This window comes from Ochotona curzoniae, unplaced genomic scaffold (assembly GCF_017591425.1).
Source record: "Ochotona curzoniae isolate NIBS_2020 unplaced genomic scaffold, NIBS_Ocur_1.0 contig_3819, whole genome shotgun sequence".
NCBI classification, from domain to species: domain Eukaryota; kingdom Metazoa; phylum Chordata; class Mammalia; order Lagomorpha; family Ochotonidae; genus Ochotona; species Ochotona curzoniae.
The window spans coordinates 2,662,410-2,688,560 of record NW_024466004.1 but is presented as its reverse complement, the minus strand read 5'-3'; the positions used below and the strand labels follow the sequence as shown (position 1 = coordinate 2,688,560).

Below are 26,151 nucleotides of genomic sequence, written 5' to 3'. Positions count from 1 at the left end.
AGCTGGTGGTCTGACTCAGCCGCCTCTGTGGTCTCTGGGGGATGAACTGCTGTTCCCATTCACTGTCCCCTCCCTCTTCTCGGGGGAGCTTGAAGGAACTGCGAGGCGCAGGAAGGCAGGGCGTTGCCGCCTCGGCTCTGCCCCCAGAGGCCGCTCAGTTCCGGACTCTTTTTCCCTTCTGGGATGGCTCGGGCTCCACCCTTTCCCCTCGGCGGCGCCGCAGCTTCCAGGCTGGCCTGCCGCGCTACCTTATTTGGTGCTCGGCCCCACAGAGGGAGTGAGGAACCGGGCTCTGAGCCGCCCTCCCTCGGCCCGAACCGCGTCTACCGGGAAGTCTGGCCTCAGGAGCGACAGCAGGAAAGCCGCTGAAGAGGGCGGAGTAGGGGTGCCTGGTAAAGCGGTCCGAAAGGCAACATTTTAAAAAAAAAATTTTATTTATTGGAAAGTCAGATATACAGAGAGGAGGAGAGACAGAGAGGAAGATATTCCGTCCGATGATTCACTCCCCAAGTGAGCGCAACAGCCGATGCTATGCTATGCCGATCCGAAGCCAGGATCCGGGAGCTTCCTCCAGGTCTCCCACACGGAGGGTCCCAAGGCTTTGGGCCGTCCTCGACTGCTTTCCCAAGCCACAAGCAGGGAGCTGGATGGGAAGTGGAGCTGCCGGGATTAGATCCGCCGCCCATATGGGATCCCGGCCGTGGAAGGCGAAGACTTTAGCCACTAGGCCACGCGGCGCTGGACCGGCAACTTTTTTTTTTTTTTTAATCCATTTGGAAGGCCGACTGTGAGAGACAAGCTCCACCTGCTGGTTCACCTCCCCAAATGGCCAAAATGGCTGGCGCTGGTCCATTCTGAAACTAGAAGCCTGGAATTCCATCTTGGTCCTCCATGGGGTGGTAGGGACCCAAGCACTTGGAACACTTTCTGCTTCTCTTCTAGGTACATTAATTAATAGGGAGCTACTTGGGGAGTGAACCAACAGATGGAAGATCTTCATCTCCGTCTCTCCTCTCTCTATATATCTGCCTTTCCATCAAAAATAAGTAAAACTTAAAAAAAAAATTATTAGGGCCCGGCGCGGTGGCGCAAGTGGTTAAAGGTCCTCGCCTTGCACGCCCGGGATCCCATATGGGTGCCGGTTCTAATCCCGGCAGCCCCGCTTCCCTTCCAGCTCCCTGCCTGTGGCCTGGGAAAGCAGTCGAGGACGGCCCAAAGCTTTGGGAACCTGCACCCGCGTGGGAGACCCAGAAGAGGCTCCTGGCTTCGGATCGGCATAGTATCGGCCCGTTGCGCTCACTTGGGGAGTGAATCATCGGACGGAAGATCTTCCTCTCTGTCTCTCCTCTCTGTATATCCGCCTTTCCAATAAAAAAATAATAAAAATAAATCTTTAAAAAAAAAATTATTAGGGAGCTGGATTGGAAGTGGAGCAGCTGGTACTCAAACGTTTATAGGATGCCAGCCTGCATTTGGCAGTGTTGTGCCGGATTTTGAAATCCCCAGATAATCATCAAGTCTGAAGTCAGTGCTAAGGCATTGAGGTGGTTTATTCAGGTTAACCTAGGTCTCCCAGCGTCGCTGGGCAGGGGGAGGGGCAGCCACAGCGAGGCTGCTGCAGGATCTGCAGGGAGGGCGGAAAAAAAAGCGGGAGGCGGAGACAGCCCAAGCCCCCCCAGTTCTTACGCGTTTCAGGCTATTAATTACACAATTGTGAGAGGAGTTAGACTGGGAAGTAGGCAGTTTGGGTATTCTGGGTCCCTAAGTCATTTTTTATATAAAAAAGAATTTCCCCCACCATGTCTTAGATTCACCAGGGCACCTTTCTTCCAAGGGACAGGGGTGCTATTAGCATATCAATTCTCCACCTGAAGTATCGGCCATTACGTCCGGCCATTGTGTGGGAGGCCTTTAGGCTGATCTCCTTAGCATTGAAAAGAGGACTGGAGGAAGTGCAGTACTCCTATTCCCAAGGCCAGGAATGTCCAGTGTCTGACACCTGTCCGGTCCTTTGCCCCAAAGCCAAATACCAAGGGGACCAGAAATTTCCTTTTGTCCTTGGGGAGCCCCTTTGAAGTAAACCTTTAAAAGGTGCATTCCCCACCATTAATACGGGTTCTTCTTGTCCTCCTGCCACTATGGCAAAGGACTAGGGCTGTTTTTTTTTTTTTTTCACTTTTCCTCCTGCCACTATGGCAGAGGGGGAAGGGTCTTTTCTATCTCAGGGCCCCTTCCCGTCACTAGGATGGGATTCTCTCAGCTTTTCTACTAAATCTTGCTTTAAAACTAAACTGTGTCCGCACGAAAATTATTCTTTCCTGCGAGACAGGAATTGAGGTTGCTTCCGTACTCGGGGTCAAAAACCCTGCAACACAGTCATGATTTAGCAGGCTTCTATTGGTGGATTTGAAACAAGTATCTTTCAAAAAGTACAAATCAATGAGCTATTGGGCTGTGAATCTTATCCAACACCAGGTACCTCCTTCCTGAGGAGTGGTCTGCCTACCTGACCTGCCAGGTGTCCTGCCGGGTGTCACCTAGACTATCAGGTCTGGAGTTCACACAGCCCCCAGCCAAGCCATTAAGGCAAAATCACAAAAGGCAGAAAACATCCAGGTTCTTCCTCAGCTTAACTTGTGCCACAGTACTGGCCACAGCATTTGTAAGTTTTCAAAACTCTTTTTTTTAAGATTTATTTATTTTTATTGCAAACTCAGATATACACAGAGGAGGAGAGACAGAAAGATCTTCCGTCCCATGGTTCACTACCCAAGTAACTGCAATGGCCGGATCTGCACCAGTCTGAAGCCAGAAGCCTGGAACCTCCTCTGGATCTCCCATGCAGGGGCAGGATCCCAAGGCTTTGGCCCGTTCTCAACTGCTTTTCCAGGCCACAAGCAGGGAGCTGGATGGGAAGCAGCACTTCTGGGATTAGAACCGACATCCATATGGGATCATGATACGTGCAAGGCCCCATTTGTAAGTTTTGAAAGCTGTTGCAGAGTATTTCTCAACCTCTCTCTCTCTCACACACACACACATTTAATCATTGAAACTCTGATGTAGACGTTCTTATGATCTCAGTTTGATGGTTGAAAAAGCTGAGACACAAAACATGAGATCACTTGTCTAATGTTAACTGTTAGATGATGGCGCGCCCGCTGGTGGAATAATATCGGCAAGTTGTTCAGAGTTGAGATGGAAACTTTATTGGAAAATCCGCTCCTGGGCCCCCTTCGCACAGAGGGGAAGGAAGAGGGAAGCGAAAAGGGCTTCTGAGATACGTGTGGAGGAGTTTTATACTCCTCTAGACACGTGGGAAGGCAAAGGGGCTATCTGTGCCCCAACTATGCAAGGAATGTCCATTCAGGTGTGCCATTGGTCAGCTGGAATCCCGCCAGGTAGGTGACATAACTGGCTCCTATGGCCCCTCCTCCTGTTCTGTTAATATCAAAAAGAAAATTTAAAAAATTTTTAAGATTTTATTTTTATTGGAAAGTCAAATATACAGAGAGGAGGAGAGACAGAAAGAAAGATCTTCCATCCAATGATTCACTCCCCAAGTGGCAGACCAGCTCCTAGTCTCCAGTGCCCTGGGCAGCCATCATTAACATTCAAAATGACCGAGGAAGGCGTATGGTCAGGACACCCGGCGCAGGCCCGTGCTGCCCTGAGGCCCAGCAGCTGTCCTGAGTCACCATGGTGTTTCAGCCTGTGAGTTCTTGGCCTCTGGCGTCTCTGCCCCTCTCTCCCCCAGTTCACTGCATGTCCATCTCTGGCTCTTTCTCAACGCCCTTCATTTTTTTTTTCCTACACTGCCTGCCAATGCAGTGGGTGGTCTCCTCCCACCACCCTGGATGCCTTCCCTCACCTGCTTTCAATATCTCGGTGCTTTGCTTTCTCTGTGACTGAGAACTTGCTTCCATGCCTGAGTTGTGCAGCCAACTGTCCTCAAACTGCTTCAGCTGCCTTCTGTACCATCGTTCCCATTGTGTCCCTCATTGCCTCCTGGCTACTCTCCATTGACCGGGAACTTGCTGGTAATTATACCTGAGCCTTATCGACTTCACAGTCATCCAATTTTCCTTCCTCTGAAACAAGCTGCATTCCTTTGGCTTTCCGGCCCTCTGTCTGTAATACCCAAGCCTGGATTTTTCAAAAAATTGTCTTCAGCAGTAAGCAACACCTGTGACAGCACAGTACGGCATCAAAGAGGGTGTGACCCAAAGGAAGGCAGAGGCTGGTTGTTAGCTTTTTTGTCACAAACCTGAGACACCAGATACAATAAGCAAGCCGCACAAGAGGTCTTTATTTCCATCAGGGATGTAGCATGGGGCAGCGAGAAAGTGAGGACAGAGAGAAGAGAGAGAGAGAGAGCAAAGAGGCATCTTTATAGCTTCGAGATGGGTATGGGGCGTGCAGGGGTCAGGAAATGCAGCTGTAGGTGGACAGTAGGGGATTGGTGGAGCACAGGGTTTAAACCTGGAGATCACTAAGCTGACTTAGGCAAGTGGGCCTTAAGGGGGCTGAGATCTAGGAGGTTTATGGTATTGCTGCTTTAGCAGGCTGCCAAAGTTTCTCTGAGCTCCAGTTGGTGAGGTCAGTTTCAGGGTCACTGTTTACACTTTTTAAAAAAGATTTATTTATTTATTAAGATTTATTCATTTTTATTGCAAAGTCAGATATACAGAGAGGAAGAGAGAGAAGAAGACCTTCTGTCCGATGATTCACTCCCCAAGTGACCCTAAAGGCTGGTGCTGTAGCAATCCTATGCCAGGAGCCAGGAAATTCCTCCAAGTCTCTCATGCAGGTGCAGGGTCCCAAGGATTTGGGCCATCCTTGACTGCTTTCCCAGGCCACAAGCAGGGAGCTGGATGGGAAGTGGAGCTGCTGGGATTAGAACTGGCATACATATGGGATCCTGGTGTATTCAAGGCAAGGACTTTAGCTGCTAGGCCACCGTACCAGGCCCAAGATTTATTTTTTTTTTATTGGAAAGTCAGATATACAGAGAGGAAGAGAGACAAAGAGGAAGATCTTCCGTCTGATGATTCACTCCCCAAGTGACCCCAATGGCTGGTGCTTTGCTGATCCAAATCCAGGAGCCCAGAGTCTCTTCTGGTCTCCCATGTGGGTGCAGGGTCCCAAGGCCTTGGGCTGTCCTCCACTGCTTTCCCAGGCCACAAGCAGGGAGCTGGATGGGAAGCTGGGCAGCCAGGATTAAAACTGGCACCCATATGGGATCCCGATGGTGCGTGGAAGGCCATGACTTTAACCACTACTCTATCATGCAGGGCCTTGCTGTTTACACTCTTTACATTAATCTTACCCAATATACTTAGCAGCAGGTGACCCTGTCCAATTGCAATATTGGTGGCCAGGTCACATTAGTTAGACTTGCAATCCAATTTGTGCAACACCCTGGGAATTATTCAGAATATTTAGCCCAGGCTCAGCTTGAACCTTAACTCATTTCTTTTTCAAGATTTATTCGTTTTTATTTGAAAGTCAGATTTACAAAGAGAAGAGGACAGATCTTCTACCTGCTGGTTTGTTCCCCAATGACTTCAATGGCTGGACATGAACTGTTCCGAAGCCAGGAGCCAAAAGCTTCCTCCCATGCATGTACAGGGTTCCAAGGCTTTGGGCAATTATCTACTGCTTTCCCAGACCTCATGCAGGGAGCCGGATGGTGTGTGGACCAGCTAGGACACAAACTGGCTGCATGCCATTGTGCCAGCCCCACTCTAACTCATTGAAACAGTCACAGGAACATGGCCAAGGAAAAGACTGGGTGAGTGCTGATGCTGGATGGAAGTTAGGCCCAGGGGTGGGGCTCAGAGCTGCAGCTGGCTGCCAGTAAACACGGAGGTATTGCAGCTTTTCAACAACTGCTACCTGAGCACAGAGCCTTCCAGCTAAGCAGCAGCCTATCTGTCCCTTTGCTCCCATGGATTCTCTCTGACTCTATCATCTAGTTCTCTCTTCAGATTACTGGGGTCTCTGTCACTTGCTACTTTCTACCCCTTAGCCTTGCTTGGAAGAGACTTCAGGAGGCCACCCCTCAGTAATTCTGATTTCTCAAGGAAAAACTGTCGGAAGCCAATGAAGGAGGCTTTCATGGTAAGGGCCTGCTGGGCTGCAGCATTCAGCTTGCTCAGCTTCCACCTTCTACCAGCAAGTGCTGCCCTATCAGACATAGGGCAGTTAATGACCTTGTCAAGAATGAGGGGGTCCATGGCAGGGAGCTGAAATGTTTCTCACTAGACTCTGGCCATGTTACCAGGAAGCAGGTACTTGTAAACCGGCAGACTGTGACAAATCTTCAAAGAGCCTTGGCAACAGAGGGCTTTCATTTTAGAAGCAAAGGCTTATCAAGATTCTTGGTGGTTGGCTGGGATTGAGGCCTGGAACAACTTCCTTGAACTCTACAGTCTCAGTGGCACTTTTCTCACTTGCAAAATGGGACAGGAGTGACCTACCTGAGTCAGAGCTCTGTGATGTTTAAAACAACTCTTTGTTTTGAAAATTTGCAGTTAAAGGGAAAACTTTTTTTTTTTTTTTCCAAATTTGAAAGTCAGTTAGTTAACAGAGAGGAGAGAGAGAAATGGTTCACTCCTCTTAAGTGGCTGATATGGACAGGCCAAAACCAGGAGACTGACCTCTGTCTGGGTCTCCCCTATAGGTGTGGGGACCCAGAGGACTTAGGCCATCCTCTGCTGTTTCCCCAGGTGCATTAGCAGGGAGCTGGCTCAGAAGTTGAACATGGGAAACTGAACCAGCTCTCAGAGGGAATGCCAGCATCATGGGCAGTGGCTTAACTCACTGCTCTGCGACACTGGTCCCTAACTGGAAAGAATGAAATGTTTAACATTCCTTCACAGTGTGGAATGATAGACCCAGGGACATGGTGCCTGAAACAAGTCTGGATCCAGATGGCTAGGTGGTCCTTAACCTGTTGCTGTGGATCTGGGCAAGGGAAGGCTCCAAAAGCAACCTGCCAGGTGATCACCAAATGCCGCAGCAGAGGAGTAGGGGTGGGTCCTGCTAGTTTGAAGCCAAAGGGTTCGGTTAAGCTTAACACATGCTAAAAAAAAAAAAAGAAAAGAAAAGAAAATAGAGACATACTGGAAATGTAGAATTGGTATCTTGCAAGCTCTAATGAAGCTGATTCCAGAAAGGATTATTGGAACCCAGCATGGTGGCCTAGCGGCTAAAGTCCTCGCGTTGAACACACAGGGATCTCAAATAGGCACCGGTTCTAATCCTGGCGGCTCCACTTTCCATCCAGCTCCCTGCCTGTGGCCTGGGAAAGCAGTCAAGGATGGCCCAAGGCCTTGGGACCCTGCACCCACGTGGGAGACTTGGAGGAAATTCCTGGCTCCTGGCGTCGGATTGCTACAGCACCAGCCATTGTGCTCACTTAGGGAGTGAATCATCGGACAGAAGATCTTCTTCTCTGTCTCTATTTCTCTCTGTATATCTGACTTTGCAATGAAAATAAATAAATCTTTAAAAAATTTATAGAAGAAAGAAATAAAGAAAGCTTTAGCTGGGATCCCATATGGGAGCTGGTTCTAATCCCAGCAGCTCCACTTCCCATCCAGCTCCCTGCTTGTGGCCTGGGAAAGCAGTCAAGGATGGCCCAAAGCCTTGGGACCCTGCACCTGCATGGGAGACCTGGAAGAAGTTCCTGGATCCCGGCTTCGGGTCGGCACAGCACCGACCGTTGTGGTCACTTGGGGAAAGAATCATCGGATGAAAGATCTTCTTTTCTGTCTCTCCTCCTCTCTGTATATCTGACTTTGTAATAAAAATAAACAAATCTTTAAAAAAAAAAACAAAACAAGAAAGCTTTGGACCATCTTGTACTGTTTTCCCAGGCTTCAAGCAGGGAGCTGGATGGGAAGTGGAACAGCTGGGACAGGAAACTGTGTCCATATGGAATCCCAGTGGTTACAAACCAAAGATTTAGGCACTGAGCCATTGTGTCTGGCCTGATTTTTTTTTTCCTTTTTCTTTTTTTCTTAAAGGTTTATTTATTTATATTGGAAAGGCAGATTTATAAAGAGAAGGAGAGAAAAAGAGAAAGATCTTCCATTTGCTAAGCTGGAAGAGCCACTTCATCTCCAAGTGGCCACAACTGCTGAAGCTAAGCCAATATGAAGCCAGAAGCTAGGAGCTTCTTGGGGCCTTCCACATGGGTGTAGTATCCCAAGGCTGTGGGCCATTGTCTACTGCTTTCCCGGCCTCAAGCAGAAAGCTGAATGGGATGTGGAGCAGCCAAGGACATGAACCAGCACCCGTATGAGATCCTCGCACATGCAGGGTGAGGGTTTAGCCACTGAGCCATGACACCGTGTCCTGTAGTTTTATAGTTTAACAATTTGGACAGCCTGCTCTTCAGTGTTTGCCCAAGAGAAATGAAAGCATATTGTTATACCCACACAAGGATTTGGATGTGCTCATTGCCAGTTTCTTTGTTATAGTCAGAAGCTGGAATCAGTCCAAATGTTGATGAATGTATAATGTGACATATTTACAAAAAAAAAAAATACTGCTTGCAATGAAAAAGAATTAACTACAGATATATTCCGGATCTGGGCTACTCCTAGTGTAGATTTTTATGTTCACCTGCAGGGACTGCATCCTGACAGAGAAGTTCCCCAAGCTCCTCTATTAGGTCACCGCCCATTGGCAGGTCTTGCACACACTGGTAGGTTCTTGGACCAGCCTGACTTGGCCTACATCCTGTCCTGGTAAGAACAACAGCCTTGCCTGACCAGTCCACATCCATTCTGGCTCTTACTGTTAGATACTACTGTCCAGTTCTGCCTGGTCCACCCCCAGACCTAGCTCTTGTGTGATTCAGTGGGTGCTGAGACCTAGCCCAGCCTTATCTATACCCACCCTGGCTTTTGTGATCATCAGCAGGTGCTGGAGCCCAACTCTGCCTGGCACACCCCAGACCCATTCCACGCCATGCCAAGTATACTGCAACTGTTTCTGGCCCAATTCACTGCCTCATTTCCAGGTCTCGTGATCACCAGTAGGAACCACAACCCAGCTGGGGTGTCCTCTTAGCTCCCTGACCAGGCCTGTTCCTAGCCACAGATCTTGTACTTGTTGGCAGTTGGTCTGACCCAGCCCGGCATAGCCCATCTCACATCTTAGCCTTTACCATCAGATGTGCAGCCTGGCTTGGCCTGGTCAGCCCCCAGTCTCAACTCTTGCTGGTGGGTGCTGCAACCTAGCCCTGCCTGGTATTCCCCTGGCTTTTGTGCAAACCAGTAGTTGTGATAGCCTAACCCAGCATGGCTCACACTCCAACCTGGCTCCTGCACATGCCAGGGTGCGACAGTTCCACTCAGCCTTGCTCACTCTATCCCCTGTCCTCACCCCCACCCCCACCAAACCAGCCCACACACTTGCTGACAAGTGAAGCAGCCCTGCCTGGCTTGACCAACACCCAGACCTGAATCATGTGTTCACCAGTGGGAGCTACACCTGACCATGCGGAGTTCCCCCACCCAGGCCCATTCCCAGATTCAGATCTCACATGTACCAGCGGTTGCTAGGCCCTTACCTGGCATAGTCTGCCCCCTCTGTCTTGGTCTTTGTGTGTGCTGGTAGATGTTGCAGCTTGGCTGCCCCACACCCAGTTCTTGAGTGTTTCTATGGGTGCTGCAGCCTTGACCAGCCCAGCCTGTCCCCAACCCCAGTACTCATGAATGTTGGTGAGGGTGGAGGAGCAGGGTTCCATGGTTGTGCTTAGCTCAGCCTGTCACCCACCCCAGCTCTCCAGCAAACTGGTGGATAATGCAGTTCTATAGGGGTGAGCCCATATATCCTCCACAGAATCTGCCCACAGACCTGGTTCTCTCACATGCTGTTAGTGTTATGGCCCAGCTTAATCTTACCCATCACCTATCTGACACTCACTGGCAGATACTGTGATCTAGCTCTGCCGGGTAGGCCCCCAGCCTTAACTATAGTGTATACTAGTGGGTGGTGGTCACTGGCAATTGATCCTAACTAGCTCAGCTCAGTTCTCCCACATGGGCTGATACATCAGTCTGATCCAGAAAGATACTCTAGCTTCCCTCTTCCAAACTACTCAGCCTCGGCCCTGGCTTATCTGAAAGTACAGTGGTCTTGTCAGAAATCCCCCAGAATCCAGTCCTCACCTGTGATCTACTCCCTCAGCACTTCCCCCTCCCGCACATCCTATACCCCCTTCCCTGGTCAATCCACAGCCCCTCTACTGGCGCGCATATAGGTTCCCCAGCCTGGTCTTCTGGTGTGCTGGCCTAGGGCCCTGCCTACCCACCCAGGATCACAAAGCCAGTTTTCTACCATACGTGCTGGCCTGGGACCCCACTGCTCCACCCAGCCAGGACTCAAGCATGTTAATGAGTCCTCAAGCCCAGTCCATCAGTGCAGCATACCAGCATACTAGCTCAGACCCTAACAACCTCCTCCCGTTCACCCACATGGCATCCAAACATGTAGGTGAGTTCCCAGGCCCGTTTCACCCTGCTGGTCCTTAGCAGAAATATTCTGAGGCCACCTAGGCACTGCCTTGGCAGAAGGATGGTGCCTAAGTCTGGATACTCCATTTTCAATCCAGCTTCCTACAAATAACCTGGGAAAGTAAGGGTGATAGCCTGAGCCCACATGAGAGACCCAGAATAAACTATTGGTTCCTGGCTTCAGACTGACCTATTTCTGGACATTGTAACTGTTTGGGGAGTGAATAAGCATATGATTCACTCTGTCTCTCTTCTCCCTGTTGTAATGTGGCTTTTCAAATAAAAATAAATCTTTCAAGAAAAATATCAAATGATATCTGGGAGAGTCTGATGGGTCAATGTTAGTAGGCTCAGACCCCAGTTTTGGAACCAAACACGTGCAAAGTCTCTTGTACATGTAAGGGTCATCATCAGTGGATATGAAGCAAGATTCTCCAATCATAGTGAGCCTACTTTGATCAGTGGAATTCCGTTAAAAGCAAAACTGGGCTTTCCAGAGAAGAAATTCTGCCTGTAGATAGTAGCAGAGAGTTCCAGGCTGTCCTTCCGAATGGCTTGCCTCTTGGGTTTCGGGGTTGCCCCATCAATCCCAGGAGCACAAAAGCCAACTCCTTCCTATAAGTCTCTTAGCACATATCCCTTGATATCCCTTGCTTGTTGTGTTTCTCTGGGTGAACCCTGATGCTGATTGGATACCTGGAAGTGAGGTGTTGCTATAATCCCGTGGAAGTGACTTTAGAATTGGGCAATGAGGAGAGGTTAGAAGAATTTGGGGGAGCATGATAGGAAAAGCCTAGTTTATATTAAGCAGACTGATGTATGAAATATGGATATTAGAAATCACAGGAGGGGGCTGGCATTAATGCACTTGGGAAAGTAGTAGACTTAAATTCCTACAACCATGCGGGAGACCTGGAAGAAACTCCTGGCTCTTGGTTTCAGCCTAACCCAGCTCCAACCGTGGCAGCCATTTAGGGAGTGAACCAGTGGATGGAAGATCTCTGTCTCTCCCTCTGTCTCTATGTAACTCTGCCCTTCAAATAAATAAGCCTTATAAAAACAAAACAAAACAAAACAAAACAAAAGAAAAACCTTAGAATCAAAGTCACTTTTAAAGCAAGGTTTCAAAAGAAGATGCTACAGAGGAAGATTATTTTGTCAGTTCCTTTAAGCGCAACTCTGTTGCTCAGCTCTCCCTGGGGTCCAATTATTTTTCTTTCTTCAGACTTTTTCCCCAGAGAGAAGTCCAACTGTGAACGAGAAAGCAGAATATTCAAAAACAAAGGCAGATGGAAAGAGCGTTATGGAAGGGAGTGGTAGAGAGTGTGCAGTTCTGCTACCCGAGCTCATGTCTGTCAGCTCTGGGCTCTCTGGACCTGACCTTCCAGCTCCTTCCCTTCATGTGCTGCTTTTGGAGGGCTCTGCCTTGACCACAGGTGGCCCAGCATGAACTGGACGGCCGTCGAACATGGGCCCCTGCTGCTGTCTATCTTGGCAGTAAAAATGTTAATTCTCTGCCTTGCATTTGCTGCTGTAAAAATCTACCAGAGAAAGACATTGGAAGTAAAACAGCAAAAGCTGGAGGCTGAGAAGAAGCAGCAATCCGAGAAGGAAAGCTAAAGCGAAATACCAGAATTTGCTTATGTAAATGTCAGTCTGAATGGACTGTGGCTGAGGACAAGAAAAGAAAGACTACGGGTCAGGAAAGAAGCTCTCAACTTTATTTATTTATTTAAATATTTTATTTTTATTGCAAAGGAGGAGAGACAGAGGAAAACATCCTCTGTCCGATGATTCACTCCCCAAGTGACCCAGATGGGGTCGGTGCTGCACCGATCCGAAGCCAGGAGCCAGGAACCTCCTCCAGGTCTCCCATGTGGGTGCAAGATCCCAAGGCTTTGGGCCCTCCTCGACTGCTTTTCCAGGCCACAAGCAGGGAGCTGGATGAGAAGCAGGGCTGCTGGGACTAGAACCTGCACCTATATGGGATCCCGGTGCATTCAAGGTGAAGACTAACCGCTAGGCCATGGCGCCAGGCCCAGAAGCTCTCAACTTTGAAGAACTTAAAACAGTGTAACTTAAAACCATGTGAACTTTTGTATGCTTTTAAATGATGTAGTATTTCTGTTTGCTGAAATAAAGTACCTTCATAAAAAAAAGATATTTACTTTATTTATTATTAGAAGGCAGAAATACAGAGAGAGAATTTTTCATCCATTGGTTCAATTCTCGAATGGCTGTAGCAGCCAGGGCTGGGCCAAGCTGAACCTAGGAACCAGGAGCTTCATCCAGATATCCCACATGGGTGCAGAGGCCCAAGAACTTGGACCATTCTCTGCTACTTTCCCAAGCCATTAGTGGGTAGCTGGATTGGAAGTGGGATCAGCTAGGACTCAAACTAGAGCCCATAGCAGATGCTGGAGTCCCAGGCACCAGCTTTAATATTGCTTCCAGAACCTTGTGTTTTCCATGTCTGGGGCCCTGTCCCCTGCACTGAAACAGACTTTGTGGGCTGTGGAAATTAAGAGCAGAGACCAGGAAGAGTATCCTGATAATGGTTTTGGTGGCTTCTGTGATTGTTCAGTGAAATTTCCTACAAAGAAGCTGTAGGGCCACCATCAGGCCACCATTGGGGATTCCTGTCTTTTTTTTTTTTTAAGATTTATTTTTATTATTTTTTTATTGGAAAGGCGGATATACAGAGGAGAGACAGAGAGGAGGATCTTCCCTCCGAAGGGAAGACTCTGGGCCATCCTCCACTGCTTTCCCGGGCCACAGGCAGGGAGCTGGATGGGAAGCGGGGCTGCCGGGATAGAACCGGCGCCCATATGGGATCCCGGGCGTGCAAGGCGAGGACCTTAACCACTGCGCCACTGCGCCGGGCCTGATTCCTGTCTTTTTTAAAGATTTATTTTTATTATTTTGTTATTGGAAAGGTGGATATACAGAGAGAAGAGACAGAGAGGAAGATCTTCCATCCGATGATTCACTCCCCAAGTGACCGCAACGGCCAATGCTATGCAGATCCGAAGCCAGGAGCCTCTTCCGGGTCTCCCACGCGGGTGCAGGGTCCCAAAGCTTTGGGCCGTCCTGGACTGTTTTCCCAGGCCACAGGCAGGGAGCTGGAAGGGAAGCGGGGCTGCTGGGATTAGAACCGGCGCCCATATGGGATCCCGGGCGTGCAAGGTGAGGACCTTAACCACTTGCGCCACTGCGCCGGGCCCGGGGATTCCTGTGTTAATCATGTCCAGGGATTGCTTTTTCTGGCATTGCTGGGAGAAACACAGTGAGAGCACTAGTTTGTGAGGAGAATGAGAGGGACTGTTGTGACTACTTTTCTACTTTCATGAGCGGGCAAAGGGAGTGTGAGCACCCTGCATGATTCAGTAGTGCCAGTGTTATTAGATAATGTTTGAGAGCAGGAAGTCTGTCCCCTGCGGCCAGCTATCACAGGAGTCCCTGGAAATTAGAACCAGCCCTGGGGACAGGGATCTGGGGTATAGAATGACTCTAGCACATCTAATTGCACTTCATAATCATTGCAACTCCGACAAAGCAGGACAGGGCTTGTAGCTGGGTCTGCAGGGACAGAGGTCTGGTGAGGGAGGTAGTGATAACAAGGCGTTTGGGGAGGTGGAAAGAAAATCCAGTCCTTGTGCTGGCAATTTCCCAGCCAGCCAGCCAGAACCATTTACAAAGTGTCGTTGGGAGGGAGAGGCACAAGAAGGCAGAGAAGATGCAGTCCCAATGGTAATCCTACCGACTCTTGACCACTTGTATGTGCCACTAACCCTTCCAGCTCATTGTGCATCCGCTGAGGAATGGCCACATCTTACAGCTCAGGGCTGCTTCTCGTGGGGCTCGATGAGGCTTCTCAACTTCATCTATGGGGTGATCGGTGATGGGACTACTCAAGGCTGTCTCAGCCTCTTGGCAGCTCTGAAGGCTAAAAGATCAGTAGCTTGTCATCTGCTGCCTGTAGGATCAAAACTTTTCGACTCCTGTGTTGACCAGGACTGGGGGAGATTTTTCTTGCTATGGGAAACCACGACAGGGTGAAAACAGCTGCTGGTCCTCAGGAGGATGAGTAAGAACCTCTAAGAACAAGGCAATTTTCAAACTCTTGTTTCTTACAGAAGACACAGACAGGAAGAAAAACAGTCTAGGTTAGCTCATTCAGCTCTCAGTATTGAGTGGAGAGACACAGAAGGAGCCTCTTCCATGTCTCCCACGTGGGTGCAGGGTCCCAAGGCTTTGGGCCATCCTCAACTGCTTTCCCAGGCCACAAGCAGGGAGCTGGATGGGAAGTGGAGCTGCTGGGATTAGAACTGGTGCCCATATGGGATCCTGGTGCCTTCAAGGCGAACACCTTAACTGCTATGCTATCACACCGGGCCCTAAAAATAAATCTTGAAAGAAAAACACACACCCAAAAACCAACCAACCAACCAACTAAAGAAAAAGCTACGTTGATTTAAGCTGAGGATGCTGATGTTGTCTCAAGTTCAATGCTGAGATTCAGAGGCTTGAAACAGCTGCCTTTCTGATTTGCCCTTACTGACCTGTCAGCCTAGTGCCTGCTTGTCTGTATACCCTTGTCAAGAGCACCCTGTGTTCCACGTCTGCGTGCCTCTGAGGACAGCACTGTGGGGAACCAGCTGCATGCACCGTGCGCCAATGGAGTTCAACCTGCCCCATGCCTCCTTTCAGGTGAGCTTAGTGTGCGCGTCTTCTTCAGTAAAGAATGACCCAGCCCTTTAAAACACAGGATGAGACTGTTTTAATATTCTCCAAGATATGTGATACATACATATTTTTTTCTTAAAAAATATTTATTTATTTTTATTGAAAAGTCAGATATACAGAGAGAAGGAGAGACAGAAAGGAAGATCTTCCATCTGCTGGTTCATTCCTCAAGTCGCTGCAACAGCCAGAGCTGAGCTGATCTGAAGCCGGGAGCCAGGAGCTTCTTCTTCCTCCTCCTCCTCTTCTTCTTTTTTTTTTTAAAGATTTATTTATTTATTTATTGGAAAGGCAGATATACAGAGAGAAGGAGATAAAGGGACAAAGATCTTTCCTCCATTGGTTCATTCCCCAAGCAGCTGCAATGGCCAGAGCTGAGCTGATCTGAATCTTCTTCCATGTCTCCCACATGGGTGCAGGGTCCCAAGGCTTCAGGCCATTTTTGACTGCTTTCCCAGGCCACAAGCAGGGAGCTGGAAAGTAAGTTGAGTTTTTTTTGTTTTTTTTTTTTTTCACTCAGCATCCATTTTTATAAAACGGGATGCAGGTGTTTGCAAATTGAGGACTTAAGCCCACTAGGCTACTGCGCCAGGCTAAGACAAGACTTTGGATATTTCCAAGACAAGATTTTGGAGTGCTGGTTTTTTTTTTTTTTTAAGATTTATTTTTATTATTTTTTTATTGGAAAGGCAGATATACAGAGAGGAGAGACAGAGAGGAAGATCTTCTATCCGATGATTCACTCCCCAAGTGAGCGCAACGGCCAATGCTATGCCGATCCGAAGCCAGGAGCCTCTTCTGGGTCTCCCACGTGGGTGCAGAGTCCCAAAGCTTTGGGCGGTCCTTGACTGCTTTCCCGGGCCACATGCAGGGAGCTGGAAGGGAAGCAGGGCCGCCGGGATAGAACCGGCGCCCATATGGGATCCCGGGCGTGCAAGGCGAGGACCTTAACCACTGCGCCACTGTGCCGGGCCTGTTTTTTTTTTTTTTTTTTTTTTTTTAATATAAGAGAATATATGTGGATCTGTTTGCCTGTACAAAGACTATGGATGGATTCACCAGAAACTGGTAACAGCCTGTAGGAAGGGGAGCCCTACAGGGCTGGGGACCAAGGTGGAGATTTTGTATTATACACTCTTTTGAATTTTGTATCAAGCTTAAATATTATTTATCAAATAAATAAATATACATAAAGACATAGGAAATTCTTTGGTGAATCATTTTTTGCAAGGTTCATTTGTAATGCAAACAACCGCTCCCTAATTGGCTTTGGAAATGTTGACATGGTATACTGAGTTTCTTAAGGCGTGAAATACCAGCGTCTGTAAGCCACACCCTGAGTGCTCAGCTTGGAGGTCATCAACAAAACCAGCCATGCAAGTGCAACTTTCCAAAAAACCCATGTGATCTAGAGAGGCAGAGCAGGTGGCAGGGGACCTGGAACCAGCGTTTGAGAATGTCAGGGAGAAGAAATCTAGGAGACAGCTGTCTGGCTCCCTTTATTCTCAAATCAGGAGCCAAGGCCCAACAGGAGCCTGGTAAACAGATTCTGCTGTTTTGTATAAGAGGATGGTCCAAACACTTGAGCCTTTGCACCTGCATGAGAGACCCAGATGAAAGCTATGGCTCCTGGTTTCAGACAGGCTCAGCTCCAGATGCTGTGGCCATTGGGAGAGAATCCCAGTGTTTGTCTTTCTCTCTCTGTAATGCTACATTACACAAAATAAGCAAATCTTTTTCTTTTTTCACAGGCTTTTTTTTTTCTTTATTTTTGACAATCTTTACATGGTTAATTAGGGCACAAAGGTTCAAGGGCTACCGGAAAGTGGATAAGACTATTAATATTATTATTTAAGATTTATTTATTTATTAAAGATTAATTTATTTTTATTGCAAAGTCAGATACACAGAGAGAAGGAGAGACATAGGGAAAGATCTTCCATCTGTTAGTTCACTCCTCAAGTCGTTGCAATAGCTAGAGCTGAGCCGATCTGAAGCCAGAAGCTCTTCTGGGTCTCCCACGCAGGTGCAGGATCCCAAGGCTTTGTGCCATCCTCGACTGCTTTCCCAGGCCACAAGCAGGGTGCTGGACGGGAAGCGGGGCCACCGGGATTAGAACCGGCACCTACATGGAATCCTGGCGCGTTCAAGGCGAGGACCTTAGCCACTAGGCCACGGTGCCAGGCCCGGGTAAGACTATTATTTCCACATTCTCTTTTACTATATCTGGGGTAAATGGGGAGATAAAGGGAGAAGCCACACCCAGCCACACCCAGCCTCCCACCCATCCTAGATCCCTGATGTTGGGCATGCTCCGAGGGTCTTGCTCAAGTGGTTTTGAGAATTCAATAGTTCTGAATTGCTGCCAATCTCGCCATTCCAAGCATGATGAAGTCGCTGCAGAATCCACTGATTGACATAATGTATCTTAGTTTACATTTACCCAGTTTTTCACTGCCAACATGTGGCTGGCGTAGTTGACTGATCAGTTCTGTCCTCTGTTGTGATGCCAGGTATCCTCTGCAGGTTCTGACAGACTGCCATATCCTCCATGTGCAGCTGGTTATGCTCTCCACTGCTCCGTCTGAGCCTCTGGGGAGGCTCGGCTCTGGCATTTGCACTCCTTGGCAGACCATGGCACCTGCATTTCTCTTCATGGTTAGGGTTCTGAGTACGGCAGTTCAATTGGGGAGACCCTCAAAGAAACTTTCTGAGGTGATCCCAGACCAGATTCTTTTGTGTACTTGCCAGTACAGAGTCTGGCACAGTCCGTTGCCCCAATCAGCTGGTTGTTGCACAATTACTGGGTCGGTTCTGTTTCCATTCCTGTCTTCCACTGGAACCAATGGATGTTGCAGTCCAGCCTGATTCTGCCCAGCACATACTTGGCTCTCACATAAACCAGTGGGAGCAACAGCCTAGTTGGAGCGACCCAAAATAACCCCCACCAAGCCCGCCCCCTGCCCTAGTTCCTGTGCTCGCCAGTATGTACAGCAGACTAGATCAGTCTGTCCCACATCCCATTGAGCTCTCATACATGTCAATGGGCATTGAAACCTAGTTCAACCCAACCTGCTCCATTACTCAGCTCACACACATGCTGGTGGGTGCCATTCTATCCAGCAAAAGAAAAAAAAAAGAAAGAAAGAAAAGAAAAAAGTGAGAGGATGAGAGTCACAATTAGGAAGGAGATTTTTTTTTAAATTTATTTATTTTTATTGGAAAGGCAGATTTACAAAGAGGAGGAGAGACAGAGATCTTCTATTTTCTGGTTCACTCTCCAGATGGCCACAATGGCCAGAATTGAGCTGATCCAGAGCCAGGAGCTTCTTCTGGGTCTCTCATGTGGGTGCAGGGTCCCAAGGTTTTGAGCCATCCTGTACTGCTTTCCCAGACCTTAAGGAGTGAATTGGACTGGAAATGGAGCAGCCAGGATGTGAACTGGTACCCATATGAGATGCCAACGCTTGCAGGTAGAAGATTAGTCAATTGAGCCATCATGCCAGGCTTGGATTATTCTTTTAAAAGGACATAAACTCTTAGAAGAGCAATGGATTATGCCCTCTGCATGACCCACAATTCAGTTTCAAGGAGGACTCGGCTTCACAGATGAGTTAAGAATCCAGTGGTGGGTATTTTGCACATTGTTCAATGCCAGCTGGTATGCCCATATTAGAGTCTGGCTCTGCTTTCAATTTCAACTTCCGGATAATGTGTACCTTGGGAGGTAGCAGATGAGGGCTCAAACACTTTGAGTTCCTGACACCTCTGTGGGAGACCCAGATGAAGTTCTTGGCTTATGACTTCAACCTGCCTGAGTCCTGGCTATTGCGGCCATTTGGGGAGTGAACCAGAAGATGGAAGAAATCTGTCACTACGTTTTTCAAATAAGAAATTTTTGTTACACATGGGACTTGATGCCTCTACTTCTAGCGAGTTAAAAAAAAATATTTGTTTATTTTTATTGGGAATTCACATATACAGAGAGGAGGAGAGACAGATTTTCTCTTTGTTGGTTCACTCCCCAGCCAGCTGCAACAGCTGGAACTGCGCCGATCCAAAGCCAGGAGCCAGCAGCTTCTTCTGGGTCTCCCATGGGGGTGCAGGGTCCCAAGGTCTTGGGCCATCCTTTGCTGCTTTCCCAGGCCACAAGCAGGAAGCTGGATGAAAAGTGGAGCTGCCAGGATTAGAACTGGCGCCCATATGGGGTCCTGGTGTGTGCAAGGCGAGGACTTTAGCTGCTAGGCTACCACTTCGGGCCAAGGGCATTTCTGAGATGTGTCCTCCACTGCTAGTCAGGCAGTTCCAGACCTTTGCAAATAAGGCAGATCCAAGACAGATTCAGCCTGAGAGTCTGGGCATCTATTTAGTCCTGTGCCCAGCAGTCGAGAGAGAAAACTTTCCAACAGTGTGAACTTTGACAACTCTCTTGTCTTTTTTTTTTTTTTTTGAAGGGAGAACTAGAGAGAGAGAAATATTTTCCATCTTCTTCCCATCTGCTTACTTCCCAAATGGCCACAATGGCCAGAACTATCCAGTCCAAAGCAAGGAGCCAGTAAACAGGAGCCAGGAGCTTCTTTCCAGTGGCTGCGGGGCTTCAAGCACTCCACTGCCTTCCTAGGTACACTAGCAGGGATGGGAGGTGGAGCAGCTGGGACTCAAACCAGCAACCCCTATGAGATGTGGGCATCACGGAAAGCAGCTTAATTTGCTATGCCGCAGTGGCAGCCCTGAAAGGCTCCCTTGTTTTATAGGGCGGTTCCCATCTAAGCTGAGTGAAGTCAGGGGACATCTTAACCCTTTCGCTTCCGGCTTTCAGATTTATTTGCACTTGGAAACTTGTTTCCTTCATCCTTTTTGCTCAAAAATCCCAATTCTCATCCTCTCTGTCCCCCAGGAGACCTCAGGTTGTCTCGGCTTATATGTTTCTCTCCACTCCCCAAAGGGCTGGTGGGAAAAGTTCACACACTGGATGTGGCAATGGACTTGTCACATGGCGCATTCCTCACTAGTTTCTGAGCTTTTTCACCCTGAGAAACACTGAGTCATCATGACACACCCAGAGTCATTTGGAAAAAGTTAAATTCAAAGTCTGTGTCTCTGAAGACTTCTCAATTATTTTTGACAGTTTCGTTCAGTACATACTTGAAAGAAAACAAAATTGCATCTTGTGTGGGCATCGCTGTCAACCTGAGTTCTAGCAACCATATGAAGAGTTACTGTTACTTGAGAGCTTTCTTTACTTCGACATTTGCAGGGTTGTAGTTTAAACATCAGGATGAAGACCATCAGTCCAGCAGCTGTTGTAAATTCAACTAATCCTACTAATGCTTCCCAGGAGGACTGGAGCTGTAAATGAATTCTCTTTCTCGTTGCCTGGCTTGGTTGGTGGCAGTCTAAACTTAGCTCTTTCCCTGCTGCTCTCCTAGCACAGAGGGGAAAGGAACGGAGAAGGGGTGGAGGAGGCATTCTTGATTCATCTCTCGGCTGTGTGTGTGTGTGTGTGTGTGTGTGTGTGTGTGTGAGAGAGAGAGAGACACTTTGCCTGCCTCAGCTCAGTTCTCTGATGGGTTGTCTTCCTGCAACTGTAAAATACTTGCTGTAACCTGTGGGTGATGTTTAAAGGGAAGGCCATGAAATGAAGTGGAGCGGGTACGTTAAAAAGAAAGCATGCATATGCTAGGGCAGGGATTCTTTGGGAAGTTAGAAGGTGTGAAGGTTAATTTTTTTGTGTCAACTTGGCTAGACCATTGTGTGCAGGTGCCTGGGTTGCTGTAAAGGTCTGTTTTAGGTGTGATTAATGTTCGCAGTCTCTTGAGGTGGAGTCAGTGAGCCTTCACCATCTGGACTGGCCTTATCCGATTGATTGGAGACCCTCAGAGCAAGGGGCTGAGATCTCTGGAGGAAGAGGCAATTGTATGTCACTATGGAGCGGCATAGAACTGTTTCCAGTCTGCAAGTTAGGATTCCAATCTGTGGGTTCCAGACTGAGGGTACAGCCCGCCTTACTACCTCACATTTTCCAGCCCTCACAATCACATGAGCCAGTTCCTTAGAACACAACTCTACCTTCATGGATCCTCTGGATAGTCCTATGTAAAGGTACCCCTATGTCTGTGATTTCGCTTTCTGAAGTATTGGTTACCCATGGTCAGCCACAGTCTGGAAATATCACATCAGAAATTCCATATTTTGGGAGACAGAGAAGCCAAATGCATATAACTTTTTATTACAACATATTGTTATTCTGTTGTCATTGCTAAACTCTTGCTGTGTCTAATTTATGTTAAACTGTATACATGTAGATACATACAGGAAAAAGCATATAACACACAAGCAGACTTCAAAAAGCTCATGGAAAATATGTGGTATGAAAAACTGTGCATGAGTTTTACATTTTTGTGCACCAAAATAAACATGTTTTAATTATTTTTTCCAGAAGCTTTTAAAAAATTATTTTATTATTTTATTTGAAAGGCAGAGTTTCGGAGAGAGACACAGAGAGATCTTCCATTTCCTGGTTCACTCTTAATTCCATCTGCTGGTTCACTCCTTAAATGGACACAACAGCTGGAGCTGGGTCAATCCAAAGTCAGGAGCCAGGAGTTTGTCCCCCAGGTCTCCCTTGTGTGTGCATGGCCCAAAGGACTTGGACCATCCGCTGCTGCTTTACTATGGCCATAAGCAGGGAACTGGATGGGAAGTGGAGCAATTGGTACTCCAACAGGTGCCCAAATGGGATACTGCCATAGATAGTTAATCCTCACCCTGTGGCAGCAGTTCTAGTCCTTGTGGCTCAATTTCTGATTCAGCTTCTGCTTATGGTCTGGAAAAGCAGGTGCTTGAGCTTCTGCATACATGTGGAAAACCCAGAAGGAGCTTCTAGCTCCCAGCTTGGGACTGGCCTAGCTCTGGCTGTTGCAGCCATTTGGAGGAATGAACCACAGGATGGAAGATCTCTCTCTCTCTCTGTCTTAGTCTCTCTCTCTCCCTCTCTCTCTTTCCCTTTCTCTCTCTCTCTCACCCTGACTTTCAACTAAACCAAAAGAAAAAAAACCAGAATAAATAAAAATTAAGCACTCAAGCTCAGATATGAAGGAACAAATAAGAATAGCATGACACATAAGTGTAATTTTGTAGGTATAATTATGTACAGTATAACCACATATTACGATTCTGTGTGTTGGTAGATGCTATTAGAAAGTAGTGCAGGGGGATACCCGCAAAATGCCACTTAGCAGATGTGTTGCCAGAGTTGGCAGGTGTATTCTCCCTTTCAGGGTTGTTCAAGTGCAGGTGTGGAAAAAAAGAGTGAGCGTTCCCTTTACTGTGGCCCTGGGGCTTCACGTGACCATAGTAGAGACGGGCGGCTGTTGAACCATGGTGGTTGGGGGGAAGCACATTCTTCTGGGATGCTTGGATGGCCAGAACGAATAGGAAACATTCACTATGGTTGCTGAAGTCTTGGAAAAATGCTGTCTTTTGGAGTTGTACAGCACAGCAGCATATTCTAGCTAGGCTATTTTGAATCAACTTTAACTGGGGTACCGCTAAGTTAATAGTATAGAACACAGGGGCCAGCATGATGGCTTAAGTGGTTAATCTCCTGCCTAAAAGTGCTGGCATCCTATATGGGCATCAGTTTGTGTCCTGGCTGCTCCACTTCCCATCTAGCTCCCTGACTGTGGCTTGGGACAGTGGAGAATGGTCCAAGGGCCTGGGGGACCCCGTGTCACCTGTGTTGGAGGCCTGGATGAAACTCCAGGTTCCTGGCTTCTGCTGGGCTCAGCCCTAGTCACTGCAGCTACTTGGGAAATGAATCAAAAGATGAAATCTCTCTTTCTTTCTTTTTTAAAGATTTATTTTATTTTTATTGCAAAGTCATATATAGAGAAGAGGAGAGACAGAGAAAAACATCCTCTGTGCGATGATTCACTCCCCAAGTGAGCGCAATGACTGGCGCTGCTCTGATCCAAAGCCAGGAGCCAGGAACTTCCTCCAGGTCTCCCAAGTGGGTACAGGGTCCCAAGAATTTGGGCTGTCCTCGACTGCTTTCCCAGGCCACAAGCAGGGAGCTGGGAAATCTTTCTCTTGCTCTGTCTTTCCCCCTGTAACTCCATCTTTCAAATAAATACATAATCTTTTAAAACAAACAAGCAAGTAATGGATGCTAGGACCACGTGTCTTTTGCTTCCCATCAGCCCCTCGAAGAGGCAGAGACATCTGTTGCACATCTTGCACATCTGTTTCCAGGGGCTCAACACTGGTTGAAGGAAGTCTGCTTCACTCTGAAGAGCTCAAGGGCCAGTAAATTTGGGACCTCTTGACCCCTTTAGAAGGTTGGGTAGCTTTGAAAAGCAGATTCTCCACGCACATTATGGTGCCCTCCAGAGAGCAGTACCCAAACCTAGGAGCATGCACCTGTTCCCAGATAATAAGTGTTAATCTTTGAAGGAAGAGCAGCTGGGGCCTAGGGCACCAACAGACCTACAGCTACAACGATGGAAAATCAAGGAGGGTGGGGGAACTATACAAGTGATTCAATTCCATAGTACACACACACCTGAAAACAGCGCATGCCAAACTGGCCAAGTCTATAATCTAATTAACTGAATTGCTTCACTTCACTGAATTGTGCCAATGTCAATTTCCTGGTTTTGATAACGCTGAACCTTATGTAAGACATGGGGGGAAGCTAAATGGGTACAGGTACACGGTACTTGTTTGTACTGTTTGTAACTACTTGTGAACCTATAATTCTTCCAAAATAAAAGGTAATAGCTGAACAGGAGCACTTGGCCCTAGGCCGGCGCAGCCCCAGCACCAGGCCCGGCCCACCTGCAGACCCGTCCCACACTGGAGAGCCAGGCTGGCAAGTTCGCCCCGGGGCAGGAGGGAAGGTGCGTGGCGAGCGGGGCGTGGCCGCGCACGCGCACTTCTCCTTCCCAGGCAGCGCCGCCGGCGGGGGTGGGGAACGCGCACGCGCAGTCTGTTCCCGGCCTGCCGCGCCAGCCCCAGTCGGCCGTGAGGGGGACCTGGCTGCCTTGGCCCCTTCGCGCTGCCGTCTTTTCCGGCAGTTGGGGAGTTTCCTGTTGTCCTCACCCGCAACCGCTGCTCGGGCCCCCTACCTGAGCGGCCCTCCTCTGGCAGGTGGCTGCTGCCGCTTGGGCTTCGCTTGTCCGCAAGCCGAGACCGCCGGCCGGGCGGGCATCCCGCGGCCGTCCCTGCCAGCCCCTGGGCTCCGGTGAGTGTCGCGCCGCCGCCTTCCCTCGGCCCCCAGCTGTCTCTGGTTTCTCGGACTCCTCCTGGGGTTACCCCCTTCCCGCCGGCACCCCGCGGCGAGCCTCTCCCCAGCCTCCGCTCAGCCCCCTGGGACCCCGACTCTCCGGGACTCCTTGTTGGTCCACGCCCACAGTCCCAGTCCCCGCCGCGTCCTCTCCCTCTCCCTCTCCGTCTCTCTCTCTGTCTCTCTCTCTCTTCCCCCCACCCCTCTCTCGCTCGCTCTCTGCAGTTGGGGCAGGGAGCCAGATCGTCCTCTCCTTTCCGCGTTGCCAGCTTTGTCTGCGCGCCCGCCACCAGGATCTTGGTCATCAGCAGTTTTCCATCTCCTTTCCCTCTCTCTGGGGTCTGAGACCCCGCCAGAGCTGTTGTCTCAATGAGGCGTACAGAGGTGCCGAGAGAGCCCAGCGTGGGGGTGGGTAACGTTCCAGGCGGCCACCTTTCCCCACCCCCATGTTAGTGTTAGGGTCCCAGTCTTAAACTCACAGGTATGTTGTTAGGATTCTCTGCAAGAGAGCAGGAGGAAAGGAAGAAATCGCTGGAGACTCGGAGGAAAGCCTGTGTCACTAAGCGGTCAGGATGTCTGGGGACAACAGAAAGGCCCCAGTAGCAACCCCAAGAAGACGGGGTTTGGGGCAAGGGAGCCCTTGCTCTTCCTAGCATCCCACCTTGGCTTGGAATTAGCTTTCCCTAAAGAGAAGTTAACCGGCTTGCCCTTCCTCCCCACCCTAACTGTAAACAGCAGCTTCCTCCTAAGGGCGACCTGGTCCTACCCTCCAGAGCCCAATAGAAAGCCATGGATGGCTTGGCTGGACCTTGGCTCCCGCATGGCACATTCGTGCTCCTGGCTACCAGGAGTGGACGCCAGAAACGCGTGTTTTCAAAGGTGCTTACTAAGTGTACAGCACTGTGGATGAGCTGGAGGAAAAAGCAAGTTGTAAGATTGCTTGCTGCTTGCTACCTTACAGGACAGCAGCAGATATGGGTCCTGACATCTGGGGTCTTGTTCTCCAGGTTACATTGGCCACGTGAAAGACAAGTCAGTCACCAAAACGTGAACTATTGGTGAGGGATCTGAGGACGCGTAACCCAAACAGTGCCCGGGTGGAGTCAGTCAGCCGGGCCCACCCATCCAGATGGAATTAGAATCATGGTTTTTGTTTGACCTCCTTCTGAGTTAGCAGTCCTCATCCCTGGCTCTTAAGAACATCCCATCCTTTTGCTCATTTTTGAAGGACTTTGAAGAGTTTCTCACCTACCTATACTTTTTCTAATTTTGCAGAATTGAAGGAGTGTGACGCAGGGCAGGGGCCTCCGGTGGCCCCGATGGGTCAGGACAGGAGAGCTTGTGTGATCAAGAGCAGAGGAGAAAGCCCTGCCTGATAGAAAGTACTTGCTTGGTTGACCCAGTAAACCTATGAATTGCTATAGGGCAATATTAATTGTGTCTTTTGATGAAAGGCTACTAGAATTAGGCTAACCCTGTTATGAGTGGAGGAGGAGGGTTTGAAGACAGACCACGGGGAAGCATGGTGCACCCTTTTACCATCACGTTAGACTGCCTGTGTGAGCACCAAGCTGCTGTGGGAGAGGACCT

At 48.8% G+C, this 26,151-nt stretch overlaps 2 protein-coding genes across 4 annotated transcripts in view; both read left to right on the top strand.

The window, feature by feature from the left end:
- The first annotated feature begins 11,978 nt into the window (after nucleotides 1-11,978).
- On the top strand, nucleotides 11,979-12,295 carry LOC121158269 (small integral membrane protein 11A-like). The gene has a single exon (XM_040982958.1). The coding sequence runs from the start codon at nucleotides 11,979-11,981 to the stop codon at nucleotides 12,150-12,152; it is 174 nt and encodes a 57-aa protein (XP_040838892.1). The 3' UTR covers nucleotides 12,153-12,295.
- Nucleotides 12,296-20,426: 8,131 nt separating this feature from the next.
- The window catches only part of STK38 (serine/threonine kinase 38), a 45,279-nt gene continuing 39,554 nt past the window's right edge, over nucleotides 20,427-26,151 (top strand). For 2 of the 3 annotated variants that reach the window (XM_040983266.1, XM_040983265.1), the window contains exon 1: nucleotides 24,331-24,519. The gene's annotated coding sequence lies outside the window, so the exon portion shown is untranslated. Of the gene's footprint in view, nucleotides 20,581-24,330; nucleotides 24,520-26,151 lie in introns of those variants that run through there. The other variant, XM_040983267.1, reaches the window with a different exon arrangement.

Coding starts and splice junctions, on each gene's coding strand:
- LOC121158269 (XM_040982958.1), top strand. CDS start 11,979: ATGAACTGGACGGCCGTCGAACATGGGCCCCTGCTGCTGTCTATCTTG.